This window comes from Vombatus ursinus, unplaced genomic scaffold (assembly GCF_900497805.2).
Source record: "Vombatus ursinus unplaced genomic scaffold, bare-nosed wombat genome assembly UNPS02014158.1, whole genome shotgun sequence".
NCBI classification, from domain to species: domain Eukaryota; kingdom Metazoa; phylum Chordata; class Mammalia; order Diprotodontia; family Vombatidae; genus Vombatus; species Vombatus ursinus.
This window is the reverse complement of record NW_020953936.1, coordinates 6,756,105-6,770,482: the sequence shown is the minus strand read 5'-3', so window position 1 is coordinate 6,770,482 and position 14,378 is coordinate 6,756,105. Positions and strand designations below refer to the sequence as shown.

Here is a 14,378-nt window from a genome sequence, read left to right as displayed (position 1 = left end):
AAATATGAATAATTATTATTATCATGATTATTATTGGAGGTATAGGCCCTGGGTTTAAATCCTACTTTGTGATCTTGGTCACATTATCTGCGAAATGAGGAGAATGGACTGAATGAAATACTGGATTGCATGATCTCAAAGGTATCTTCCAGCTCTTGGTCATGTTCAGTCACTTATTCAATAAATATTTCTTTAGAGGCTACAATATGCAAGACACTGGACACTATCATGGTCTACATGCTAAAACTCATGACCTAAATAGACATGTCCTAATGTTAAATTTTAACATTAAAATAATAGCACAAATTCTGATCTTACTGAAGAGTCACAATGATTTTTCTTTGCCAAGGTCTTCTTCTTTATGCTCATTGTTTCTGGTATAATCCTAGCTTGGAGGTAGGAAGGAATAGAAATAAAATGGGAAAGGTTTCCTCTCCTTTCTCAGATAATTTTTTTTTGTACTCAGACTCTTGTTGGTGATATTTGACATTGAAAAGAAACCCTTTTCCTTTCTAAGTTTTCATTCCATTTATTCATATCCTATTCTGGAACAAAAATGGGTCACCACAGTATCAGTGCCGGCTAATAATTTTTTGTCTTTCATGTAAATCACAAGGTGTTAATTTGTTAAGTGAAAAAGCAGCTCTGACAGTTAATCTCCATGTGTGTCAGAAGGCTGAGTCTACTGCACTGGATAATTTACCCAGGGAATGGTTCTGGCTCAGGTTTGGAGGGAGGCAGTAAAAGAGCCTTGGATCAAGGAGAACAGGTTCATATGATGACTTACTGAGCAAAAGTATAGAATCTAATGAAGATTCCTTTCCATCCATAACTTTTTGACCATAATTTGGTTGTCAGTGACATTTTCCTGCATGTTCATTTAATAAGAATAAGAATAACAACTAGCATTTATAAAGTGCTTTGAGGTTGTCAAAGCACTCTACACATTATCTCATTTGAAGGTGTGAGAACCACAACCCTTTGAGGGAGGTGCTGTTATTATTTTCCAGATGAGAAAACAGAAGCTCAGAGATCTCATAATATCACACAGCTAGCAAATGTATGACACAGGATTTAAACTCAGATTTTCCTGACTCCAAGTCCAACACTATGCCACCTAGCAGCTTCATTTTATGTAAATCAAAGAGAAAAATCCCTGAACTCAGAGGGTTCAAGAAAGTGGTGCTTGTCCTTGTATACAGTTTTACCAAAATATTGTGGTACTAAGAAATAGCTAGAAACAACCCACATCTTGCTTATATAAGCTCTAAGGATCCTGATCCCATCTTCCACTCTTGCACTCAAGTCTCAGGTCCTGTAACAGTAATACACACCCCTCCAGGGTTCAAGAGGATACCCCTGAAGAGTTAGTAGTGATTCTCTAATGCCATCAGCTTGAGCCCCCACTGGTATACTTAGTTCCAAGACTATCATTTGAGAATCATAATAGTCAGCAAGTCTTAAGTAACTTTTAGAAAAGAGTACTTATTTCCTAAGGTTGTCCAGTAAAAACAATTGGTACAAAGCATCCTCAAAAAAATTTGTAATATCCTCTCTCTCAAATACACACAAAGTCTAGGGGGAAATAAGCTCAAGCTTGGAGAGCATGTTTGGCAAAATGGTAACATAGACCCTGGTTGCTAGAAGCCCTTTTCACCTATTGCTAGGGTGCCCAAGAAGTTCTCAAAGGTCTCCTTTGCCTACAGAAGGCTTCAGAATATTTCCAATTTGCCCAATTTCAATTATATTCCAATTTGTCAGAGTCATTGAAGGAAATAAAGTGGTTGGTGTCACTTTTTCTGGAGAAAAGGCAAAAGTGGATTAATTTATCCACAGGTACAAGTTCAGGCTAGAAAACTTCAAAGACATGTGGAATGGGTCCTAATCCTTCAAAAAAAAAAGTTAATGGCATCCTGCCTTGCTTTGCTCCATGGCAAACACAGCCTATCAGTCACAGCATTTTCACTTTCACAACTCCCGAGAGAAGAGAAAATGAATTTAGCTTGTGGAGCCAAGCCCCATACCAATGTGCCATGTTTGGTGGTGCAGCTCCAATGCCCTTCTATTTGAGGTTAATTTTCTCATATCGTAGGGAAGGTCCACACTCAAAGTCCATTCTGTTCAGTTTTTCTCACTTAACAGAAAACTCCATTTTTAACATGAAAAACCTGAATACAGAGAGCAACTGAAACTGAATTCTATCTGCGCTGAGCCTAACTTAAAATGTGACTTTCATCAGGTCATGAAAAGGTATCTCAGGTTAATTTTATTCATTTGTATAAAGGAAATGTAAATGCTGACTTCTTCAAAATGATATCCAGATAACCTGATCTAATGCCTCAAGCCACTCTCTATTGAGCTCTCCAATTATGTTCTAACCTTTTCATTGGGGACATTATGACCTAGGACTACACTGCAAACTTGGCATGTGGAAACAGTGAGCATCCTACAGAAATAATAATAATAGCATTCTTATAGCACTTTAAGGTTTGAAAAGCACTTTGCTTATGTCATATCGTTTGATCCTCACAACAACCCTTGGGATACGTGCTATTGTTATTCTGATTTTACAGATAAGGAAAGCGAGGGGAAAAAAGTGACTTACCTAGTACTACAGTTAGCAAATGTAAGGTTAGAACTCAGGTCTTCCTGATGCCAAGTCCAATACGTTAGCAAATGCACTACCAAACCACCTACCATGTTACACAATGTAATGGACATAGTTAGTAATGTATCATAATTTAACAGCAGTAAGTTAAGTGGAGAATATCCCATTTGCCCACAAAACTCTATAATCAAGATATTTTCCTAGTTCTTTCCCTAGAAAAAGTATTTTTTAATAGTGATAGTAGCTAAAAAATTGTATAAGGCTTTAAGGTTTGCAAAGTGCTTTACATATATGTTATCTTTTTTCATTCTCATAGCAACCCTATGAAGTAAGTGCTATAATTTTCTCTATTTTACCAATGAAGAAACTGAGGCTGAGAAAGAATTAGGGTTTCACAAGTATCAGGTGAGATTAGAACTCAGTCTTCCTGATACCAAGTTCAACAGCACACCCTATGAAGTGATTAATATATTTTAATTCTCCCACTACCACCCCAACCCAAGAAGCAAAGATGCAGAAATAACCACAATAGTTTCTCTTGTAATTAGTGCTTGAATGGAAACATGTCACTGGATAAACTATTGACTTGTCTCTCTGTGTGGTTTTGCCTTTTCCTCTTTTGTAGTCATCTACTGCCAAGGACAAGGATGAACAAACGCTAACGGTAGGAAGCAATGCCTGTGTTTATATTTGCACGTCTTCCTACAGAGAATGGGGAGTTGGGGTGGGAATGAGAGTGGGAGGAAGGAGGGAATTGATGGGTATGACAAATTATCCCTACCCTTAGACATTTAGAAGTTTTAATCTGCTAGTGGGTTTTCATAAGATGCTCTACAATTAGAGATAATTGCATTCCAACATAAACTGACAAATTATTCATGCTACTAGGTTTCAGAAACATTGTCATCTTCACTTTTGTTTGGCATGAATTTTCTTGGGAATTGAAATAACAAAATACTTCCTAAACAAGTCCCAAGAGTATAGTGCTGGTATTTAGGGACTGTTAGGGGATCTGTTCCCTGTATTCAATACATAAGGAAGCACTCTGCCTTCCACCTTTCAGGATCTGCAAGTATTTTTGGATAGGTAGTTTTTACTGGTTAGAAGAGAAATGTTATTGAAGGGAATCTATTCAATGCTACTTGCATGATTCCTATTCAGAGTAAGCTCCGTTTCTGAAGCCACCAGTGGTCAAGTGTGCATCACTGAGTTCTATAGTAAAAGGGAACTAGAAGAATAAGGTTTTAAATTACTTCTACATATATATATATATATGTATATATAAATATATACATATACAGATAGATATGCATGTATAGATACAGATAAGCATTGGAGGAACAATTGTGTATGAAAAAGCTCTTTCTATGTCCCTCTAGTTAACTTTATTTTGTTAGTTGTTGATCTGTTGTTGACAAATGTTCTGCCAAAAAATACTCTTTCCAGGCCCTATACAACTAACAAGCAACTCTTTATAAAGAGATGTTTATATTATGGGCACGGAGGGGAAAGGTTTTCACATTTATTTTGTTTAGCCATAGACAACAATTATGCTTTGGTACAATTCACCATTTCTCTCCTGAAACCTGCCATTACTTTCTTTCAAAAAAGTATATCCAACAAAACCAGGTAACTCAGGAAAAGACTCAAGAGTTTGGAGGGAAAGGAGTCAGTGTAGAGATGGATACCTGTATGTGACACCTTCTACTTTGTCCTGGTGTGTTCAAAACACTTGTTTTCACTTGATGATTCACTACTAAGAAATCTCTTTCCTCTCTAATTCATGAAATCTGGAAATGTTGTTTCCAGCAATATAGTCATTATTACAAAATTCCACTATATAGAAAGTGTTTGGATATCCTGTGGCGTTTGATATAATGACATTTCATATAAGTCAAGCTACATAAGGGTTTCACGTAGAGTGTGGGAAAGCTTGGAGAAAGTGCTTTATTTTCACCTGACAACAGTTGCATCAAACTTTTCTTCCAAAAGTCAGGTAAAAGTGTAAGTTCCTATTTTATTTTGGATTTTTGTCTGTATAAATTTGACCTACCTTCCTTCCTTTCTCATTTATTACAATAATCCCTGTAATAGCAAAGGGATTGTTGCTGTATAGTACAAAAGGGCACCAAAAAGGTAGGAGATGAGTATGGTCCGGAGAATAAGACTTTTTTAAGGGCTTGGGAGCAAAAAACTTTATAATTTTTACTTTTAAAGAAAAAGAAAAATAATTTGGTATGCCATTTCTTTCATTCTTCATGGAGTCTAGATGACTTTCCTTTTGTCCTGAACTGCTTTTCCCAATCCCTCTCAATTCTAATTCTTTCCCTCTGTTCATTGTTTCCTATTTATTCTGCATATAGCTTGTTTATATGTATTTATGTGCTTATTGTCTCCTCCATTAGATTGTAAGCTCCTTGAGGGCTGGGACTGTATTTTGCCTCTTTTTGGATCCCCAGTGCTAAACACAGTGCCTGGCACATAGTAGGCACTTAATAAATATTTATTGACTGACTGCTAAGTAATATTATTTAGTAAAAACTACCACAAGTCTATAGCTGTAAAAAACTACGAAAGTCATCAAGTCCAACCTTTTCGTTTTATAGATGGGGAAACTGAGGCTCAGTGAGATAAGTGACTTGCCCACCAAAGCAGAGGTGATAAGTATTTGAGGCAACTTTTGAACCTACAGCCTGTGGTTCCAGAACCAGTATTCTCTCTGTGGTACCATGCCCTTGAAAATAGCTCCTATTAAATTCAATCAATCAATAGGCATGTATTAAATGCTTGCTATGTACCAGGCACCTTTTTAGGTCACTGGATATATAAGTACAAAGAATGAAAGTCTGCCCTCAAGGAACTTACATTCAATAGAAGGAGAAAACAAGTAAAAATATAAATAGATACAAAAGATATATATAAAAAATACAAAGTAATTTCGGAGGAGAAGAGCCAGTAGCTTAGCAAATCAAGAAAGGCCTCAAGTACTAAGTGGTTCTTCAACTGAGCTTTGAAGAAAACTTAGGATTCAACAGAAATCCTCTGAAACATGCACTGTAGCTTGATGTCCTTAGGCTGGTATTTTCAACAGAAGGGGAAGTCCTTCTTCCACTTTGGTATTGGAAAGCACTTTGAGAATATTTGGAAAAAACATATGGACTTGTGGTAGAGACAAGTGACAACCAGTCCAATCAAGTAACCATCAATAAACATTTATGAAGTTCCTACTATGTGCCAGGCACAGCCCAGAGGAGTGAATTAGAAGGGATAACTAGGTTAGAGGAAGTGTGGTTAGTGGATTTAGCAGTTTAGATTGCTGGAACTGGAGTTAGAAAGACTTGGTTCAGATCCTACCTCAGACATGCATTGAGCGTGTCCCCCTGGGCAAGTCTGTTTGTAGAGGCAGGGAGTGAACAGAACACTGGGCCTAGAGTCAGAAAGTCCCAAGTTCAAATCTGGCTTCAAATACCTACTAGCTGTGTGACCCTGGGCAAGTCAAAAAGAGGTTACCTCTGTTTATCTCAGTTTCCTGAAGTGTAAAAATTGGGATAATAGCAACACCTACCTCACAAGATTTTGTGAAGATCAAATGACATAATATTTTTCAAAGAGCTTTGCACAGTGCCTGGCACATAGTAGGTACTGTAAAAATGCTTATTTCCTTCTCTTCCCTCCGTTTCCCTTCTCTGGCCTTCAGTTTCCCCATCTGTACATAACTGGACTCAAAGACATTTAAGGTCCCTTCTATCCCTAAATCTGCGATCCTATAGCTGATTTTCTCATAGAGATGAAATACATGGTGTTACAGCTACCTTCCTTCTGTTGACTAGATCCTTTCCTTGTCTCTCCATTCAGACTAAGCCACGGCTCCAGCGAGGTGGCAGCTCAGCTTCTCTGCATAATAGTCTGATGAGGAACAGCATCTTCCAGCTCATGATTCATACCCTTGACCCACTTGCTGAAGGTAAATACCAAGATTGTTTTTTCTAAGTTTCCATAACACTAAACAAACAATTCATCTTTTCACAAAATTCTTATTCATGCTTATGTTGATGTATCATATCATGGTGTCCTAGTCTGGTCTTTCCCAAGGGACTCTCTAGCTCCCTGTTACTGTTTGAAAGCTATTCCTTTGGCCTTTGAGTGATTTTTCCCTGTCCTTTTGTATTATCAGTAATAATAGTAATAATTGTGGACAATGTACTAACTTACTCTCCTGCCCCTTGTCTTAAATAAAGCTTGCCTTGATGCAAAGAGGATAGCAAGGCTAAACATTCCCTGTTTCTTCTTTCTGAGGTTTCCAAAGAAAGTTACGTGTAAATAAAAATCTATTCTGTGTTTTGTAATTTTGATGGATCTGTGATTTTCAGCAGTGTGGGGTGACTCCCCCCACCTATGTACATCACGGTCCTTCTATAGTAAGACTGTATTTTATTACATTGGGGTCACTTTTTGTGTTTTTTTAGTTTTTACTTTTTATGAGAAAGAAAACTAATTTGGAATATTTATTCCCTTAATTCTCATTGGAACCTAGAAGGCTTGTCTTCCTGTGTGAATCTTTCTTTAAATTCTCTGTGGAAAGTACAACCTCCAACAACATGGCAGAGGCTTTTGTCTTGTTCTTTTAATATCTCAGAGACACCAATGTAGCACTTACAGATATGTGTATGCCAGTGACTCTGTGATCTCATCAATGTCAGAATTCCCTCCATCAGTGCAGATCATAACTCATCCATGTCATCAGGTAATGATACCTGAACATATATCCATCACATCAAAAAAAAAAAAATGAACACAGAACTCAGGAAAAAAATGTGAGGGCTTATGTCTTCTAAATGGATGTAATGAATTATTAAACAGTGAATAGTATTCATCATAAAAGGGTATTATTGTCTTGGTAATAACTACTTCTAGAGGGGAGGTTGAAAAAACACTCTGAGATGGTTTAGCCACTTAGGATCATAAAGTTAGGACTAGAAGGTGACTTAGAGGTCACCTTGGTCAACTATCTCATTTTCCAAGTGTGGAAATAGCCCGGAGAAATTAAAAGGTTAAGTGATTTGCCTAATAATAGTCACTAATTAAATTATTAGCTATTTAATAATTAGCTAATTATTAATTTAAAATAATAGCTTGCATTTATATAGCACTTTAAGGTTTGCAAAGTGCTTTACAAATATGATCTCATTTGCTCCATACAATGATTTTGAGAAGTAAGTGCTATTATTATCCTCACTTTATAGATGTGGAAACTGAGGTGGACCGAACTTAAGTGACTAGCCCAGGGTCACACAGCTAGTAAGTGTCGGAGGCTAGATTTGAACTTAGGTCTTCCTGACTCAATGTCTAGCACTTTATTTGCTGCACCACCTAGTGGTGGAGCCAGTCCAGATTTGAATCCCTGTTCCCTGACTCCATATTTAGTAGTCTTTCCCCTAGAGAATCACTCTGTTATAGGTCATAGGCTCATGGATCTCAAGCTAAAAGGCCCTGAGACCACGTTGTCCCATATCTTCATTGTATATTTAAGGGAATTTGGCCCAGGAAAAAGAAATGACTTGCCCCAGTTCCCACAGATAATAAGCCTCAGAGTCAGAGTTTGAATTCAAGTACCCCGACTCTCTTCCTATCATACCATACAACCTTCATCAGTTTCTCAGATGCCAATCAGACGATGGGAGAAAAATGAAGAACAGTTTAATTCATCCCTTGGGTTCTATTACAAACAAGGGTGTGAAGAACTTTTTTGAGAATTAAGGCATTGCCTTGTACTATCCCTTCTCTCCCCACCTACCCTCAAAAAAGCCCAGGCTGTTGCTCCCTTTGTCTTCTTGTTATTCCCAAAATCCATTCCTGAGATAACAAGGCAAGGTGTTAATGTATGCCCAGTTTAAATAGCATCTGGAAGATCTCTGCCAATGTGGCTTAAAAGATCTAAATTTCTCTGCGGATTTTTGGCTTGTTTTGAGGCAAAGCAGGACCTAAATTGGAGATGTTTGTGACTCAGAGTTGGCCCATTAATGCTTTTCCAGAAACACCTGGTGCTTGTTTGAGCCTTGCTGTAATTAAACTGTTTATGCCTGCTGCAGTGAGATGGGTCTTCTGAAACCATGCTGCTGCTTTCAAGGTTAAACCTCTTCCCAAAAGATATGAAGGGCTCCAGTGGTCTGAATCACAGGGAATGCTGGGAGCCATAATCATCTCAGGACTTTAGTGAGTAGGAAATATGTAAAGCACTTTAATATTTTTTAATTGCTTTATAGCACAGTTGGCAAGGAAACAGATTGTTCTGTTATTTTTCTCCAAACTGAAATCATTTTTCATTCTCCCCCAAAATAAATACTCAAGCCCACACCTCTCAAAAATAGGAATCTATTTTTTGGTTCCAGTCTAATCACTTGAGTTCACACTCCCCAGTAGGGGGGAAAGCCTCCTTTCAACAGGGCCTACCATGCTAGTTGCTTTACTAACTCTTCATTTATATATAAATATATATATAAAGTTTATAAAAGCTATATAAAATTTATAGCTCTCTGTCTCTCTCTCTGTCTCTCTGTCTCTGTCTCTGTCTCTCTGTCTCTCCTCCTCTTTCACACACACACACACACACACACACACACACACACATAGTCCCCTGTTACTTTAAAACACTACACATAAATTGCCATGACTTTCACTTTTTTCAGAAATACATTGTTTCAGTGTGACATATTGATTCAACTCTCAACCCCAATCATAAGGGCTGATTTCATTTGACAGCATATTATAGCACTACAAATTTGTAGAACATAGACATCAGCCATAAATAAAAAAGATATTAATTTTTTTTAATTTTAAAGAAAGAGCAGGGGAAGTTTAATCTAGAGAAGAGATGACTCAGAGGGGGCATAATAACTGTCTTCACATATTTGAAGGGTTGACATTTAGAAAAGGTTTTTATTTTTTCCTTCAAAAAAGGACTTTTTAAGGGACCCCACAGGGCAGAAGTGAGATCAATGGGTATAAGTTGCTAAGAAACAAGTTAAGGGAGTGTTGGCCCCGGAAGACGAATTTGCCCAGAAGAAGAGTGGCTTTTCTCAAAAGGTAGTAAATTCCTCAATAATGGAGGTCTTCAAAGAAAGCCTGGATGATCACTTGTCACAGGTATTAAAGAGGAGATTTTTGTTCAGGCATATCTTTGAAGTTATTTCCAACTCTGAAATGCTGATTCTTTATGTCATATGAATATGTCTTGTGAGTTAAAATTAAAGCTAACCTGGGAGAAAGAAAGAAAATAAATATCTCCTTACATCTTCTTGTGTCTAATTTTTCAGTCCCAGAAACCTTCGGTAGCTCTTTCCTGAAACCTGCAACTGGTTTAGAGACCCTTACCTAAATAAGCCAGTATCAATTATGAGTCAGGGAACTGCTACAGTGTCCCTTTAGGAAAGGACTAGTGTTCCATGAATAGCTTTAAAACTCTGACTCAGGGGGCACCAGCCCTGAAGTCAGGAGGACCTGAGTTCAAATCTGGCCTCAGACCAAACACTTGACACTTACTAGCTGTGTGACCCTGGGCAACTCACTTAACCCCAATCGCCTAAAAAAAAAAAACTCTGACCCAATGTGCTACAGCTTGGGTTCTGGGTCTACTCTACCAACTCCCACTGAAACTGGTAGGCTGGGTCTCCAGAGAGCACTTGCTACTTCTCTCCTTCAGGGTTTAGGGAACTTTAATCTATGGAGGGTCAAAACCCCCTGAGGTGCTAAGATAGGTTTTTCTAATGCTTTAGCTCGTGAACTCACAATTGTGTTCTTCTCCCTTCCTCCATACCCACCCCTACTCCTTGATTAACCAACTAATATCAATAAATCAGTCAGACATAATTATCTTTTAGAAAGAGATATTTAAGGAAGTGGTATAGTAAGAAAAGTTGGTACAAAACGTGCCCATGAGAGTACAACACACTCTCTCACCAGTATTTATACAGTCCAAGGGAAAGTGAGCTTAAGCTTAGAAAGCACATGAGACAATGGGGTAACATAGAGTTCCCACTTGATAAGGTCCATTTCCCCCACTTGCAAGTTCCCCTTAGGTGCTGTCCAGTTTTTCCTGTGGGCCCCTCATGGAGTTTTTTTTGTTTTTTGGGTTTTTTTTTTTTTGGTGAGGCAATCGGGGTTAAGTGACTTGCCCAGGGTTACACAGCTTTTAAGTGTCAAGTGTCTGAGGCCAGATTTGAACTCAGGTCCTCCTGATTCCAAGGCTGGAACTCTATCCACTGTGCCACCTCACTGTCCCTCCTCATGGAATTTTAAAGCTGCTTTTACTCAGCATGTCTAGTTTGTCCTCAGTTCCTAACACAAGCACCACTCACTGCTAGCACACCAAAACCTCCAAAGTTCACAAGATCCTCTTCTGGTCAAGGGGGCAGACTGAGGCTCTGCTCCTCTCCCCTGCCCTACTGATTCCTCTTAGGGGCTTGGCCAGAACTGCCCTCTCCTTGCTCACCACTGAAATCTCTTGGATTGTGAGCTGATTTACTATTTTATACAAAACCCAAAGGATGTGACCAAGTTTCTTCAACAAATACCCACACACTTCCTGTGGAGAATCACTCCATTTCATCTAATAGCTTTCTAGGATCTCTTGTCTAAAGCTCTTGATTAATTGATTGATTCAATAAAGGTATTATCACACATTAAACTCATTACTTTTAAGTAGGGTGGTATTTGATTGACTCAATTGATCCCTATCTTACAGTGCTCTCACTATTGGAGGGTAGAGCTGATGATGCTGCTGATGATAATTTCCCTCAGTTAAGGTTCAGCAGAGGTTTATCCAGACAATCCACAAAACTCTTCAAAGTTGCAGAATTCTAAGCCTACTTTGGAAAAAAGAGACATATCAGTCTTCCTTACATTCTTACAAATTGTGGAGGGATGACTTGTGGGCTCATTATAATTAATGCTTTTTTTTTAAAAGAATGTTGCTAAATGCCCTAGAAAGAATGTCTTTTATACCATGATAAAACTATAATATCCACAGACAATTCCTCAATTCTTTTTAACACAAGAATTTTCTTTATTATTTAACTAAACTTTAAAAATCTCATTTTAGTTTGAAATGTAGTTTTGATACCAGTTTTCAGCTTTATTCCAAACCCCATGTGCCACATCACTAAAGAATATATCTTTTTTTCCCCCGTGGCCTAGAGTAATGAACAAATTTGATTCTTCAAAATGTCCATCTTATTTCTCCTTTCTTTTAACCACTCACATTTGTTCATTGTCCCTTAACTGCTATTGGGTTCTTAGAGCTGTTCATAGAAACCATGAAAGGATTCCTGGAGAATAATATTCTAATTATTTAATAACAGTTTCAAATAGCATAGAAAGTAGAGGAAGCATTTAAGGTAATAAATCTTCCTTTGGCTGCAGCTAAGAGGGGAAAAATAATTTCAGGGCTTGCATTCATGTACGCACAGACCTACACACACGTACACACACACACACACACACACACACACACACACACACACACACGTATTTACTCCTCTATTCCCACCAGGTCAGAAGGGAAACGGGAAGTGAAAGGCCAGGGAGGTGAATAGAAAGTAGCTTCTCCACTCCTAGGACTGAGGGAAAGGATGATGATGTTTGTGGACTGGGTTTCAGGTGTCTCAGCAAGCTGCTGATCTACTGGCTCCACTTATGGTCATTCATGACCGTATGTGGTCCATCTTCTGTTCTTTCCCACCCAGATATTCTGGGAAGCAGGGAGAGGTCCTGGCCAACATGGATGCCAACCAATACGAACTCTCCAAAGAGTGGTTTTTATCCCTTGTCAGTCTGTCCACTTGACCACTCAAGTTTCTCAGTTGCAGTGCTTTCAAGGTCAAAAGCCATAGGAAATGAATACTCAATCAATCAACAAATATCTGTTAAGTGTTTGTTAAGCCTATGAGCCAGGCACTGTGCTGAATTCTAGATATAAAAACAAATAACAGAATAATTCCTACTACCAAGGAGCTTACAAATGTAAGAAAAAAAATACAGGACATATGTAAATAGATGCTGCAGAATAAATACAAAGTAAATCATAAGCCATATAACCTCTACCTCACTTTCCTCATCCATAACGTGTGGACAATAATAGCACATACCTTACAGAGTTGTGAAGATAAAATGAGCAAATATTTGTAAAGTGCTTTGAAAAACCGTAAAGTGTTATATAAAAGCTAGCTGTCATTATTATTATTATTAAATACGAAGGAGTGAGAGAGAAGGGGAAGTAGAATTTGGGAGGATCATGAATGGCTTAGTGGGCAAATTGGTTCTTGACCTAAGTGAGGGATTCTTTGAGGCAAAGTTGAAGAAAGTATACATTCCAGGCAAGAGCGATGTCCAGTGCAAAAACAGAAAGAGGAAGATGGAATGTTATGTATGAAGAACAAAGAGAAGGCCAGTTTGACTGGACCGTAGAGTGTGGGAAGAGGAATATTAATAAAGTTGGAAAGATAGGTCAAGGCCAGGTTGTAAAAGGCTTTCAAAATTGGAGCTTAGAGTTTATCCTAGAAGCAATAGGGAGCTACTCCAGTTTATTGAGGAAAGGAGTGAGATGATCAGATATGCCTTTAAGTAAAATCACTTTGGTAGTAATGGGGAAGATGGACTAACATCAGTCAATAATCAGTCAATTAATATTTATTAAGCACCTACTATGTATCAGGCACTGTGCTAAGTGCTGGGGATACAAAAAGAAGCAAAACACAAAATCAGCCCTCAAAGGGGTCACAATCTAGTGGGGAGATAACAAGTAAACACATTTACACAAACAAGCTATATATAGGATAAATAGGAAATAATTAACAGAAAAGTTAGTAGAATTAAGAGGGGTCTGGAAAAAGTTTCCTCTAGAAGATGGGGTTTTAGTCAGGACTTTAAAAAAAGGGGGAAACCAGGAGAAAGAACATTCCAGGTACTGAGGACAGCCAGAGAAAGTACCCAGAGCTGAGAGATGGAACAGCAAGGAAGCCAGAGTCACTGGAGACCTAAGAAGCCTGCAAAAGTAAGGGAGGGATTGGTTATGAAGGTTTTTGAGTGCTAAACAGAGGATTTTATACTTGATCCTGGAGGTGATAGGAAGCCATTGAAGTTTATTGATTAGGGGAGTGACATGGTCAGATCTGCACGTTAGTAAAATTACTTTTGTAGCTGAACAGAGAATGGATTACTATGGGGAGAGACTTGAGGCAGGCGGAGCCATCAGCAAGCTATTGAAATAGTTCCAGCATGTGGAGGGATTTGATGCAGGGGGACCAATTAGAAGGCCATAGCAATATTCCAGGTGAAAGGTAAAGTGGGCCTAAATTACGGTAATGGATATTGAGTAGAGAAGATGCAAAAGATGTTATAGGGGTAGAAATAGCAATTGATTGTATTTGATCAGTTAGGGGAAAGGGAAGGGAATAAGCATTTATTTAGTGCCAAGACACTGTGCTAAGTGACTTACAGATGTCACCTCATTTGATCCTCACAACAACCCTTCCAGGTAGGTAAAGGGGAGTGAGGATAGAGAATAACACCAAGGTTATGCACCTAAGACTCTAGTAGAAAGGTGGTGGCTTCAACAGAAATAAGGAAATTTAGTGGAAGAAAGGTTTGCAATGAGGTCTGTTTTGACACGTTAAGCTTGGGATTTTTCCAGGACATTCAGCTTGCAGAATCCGATAGGCAAACATCTGTAATTAAACTGGACCTCAAGAGAAAGAGTAAGACTGGATTTGTAGAT

At 38.3% G+C, this 14,378-nt stretch overlaps 1 protein-coding gene across 1 annotated transcript in view; it reads left to right on the top strand.

Annotated features, from left to right (window-relative positions):
• Positions 1-14,378, top strand: part of SLC24A2 (solute carrier family 24 member 2) — a 301,039-nt gene that overhangs the window by 148,611 nt on the left and 138,050 nt on the right. The window contains exons 2-3 of the mRNA XM_027859099.1: positions 3,234-3,272; positions 6,464-6,572. Coding sequence (XP_027714900.1) covers positions 3,234-3,272; positions 6,464-6,572 — 148 coding nt within the window. The remainder of the gene's footprint in view (positions 1-3,233; positions 3,273-6,463; positions 6,573-14,378) is intronic.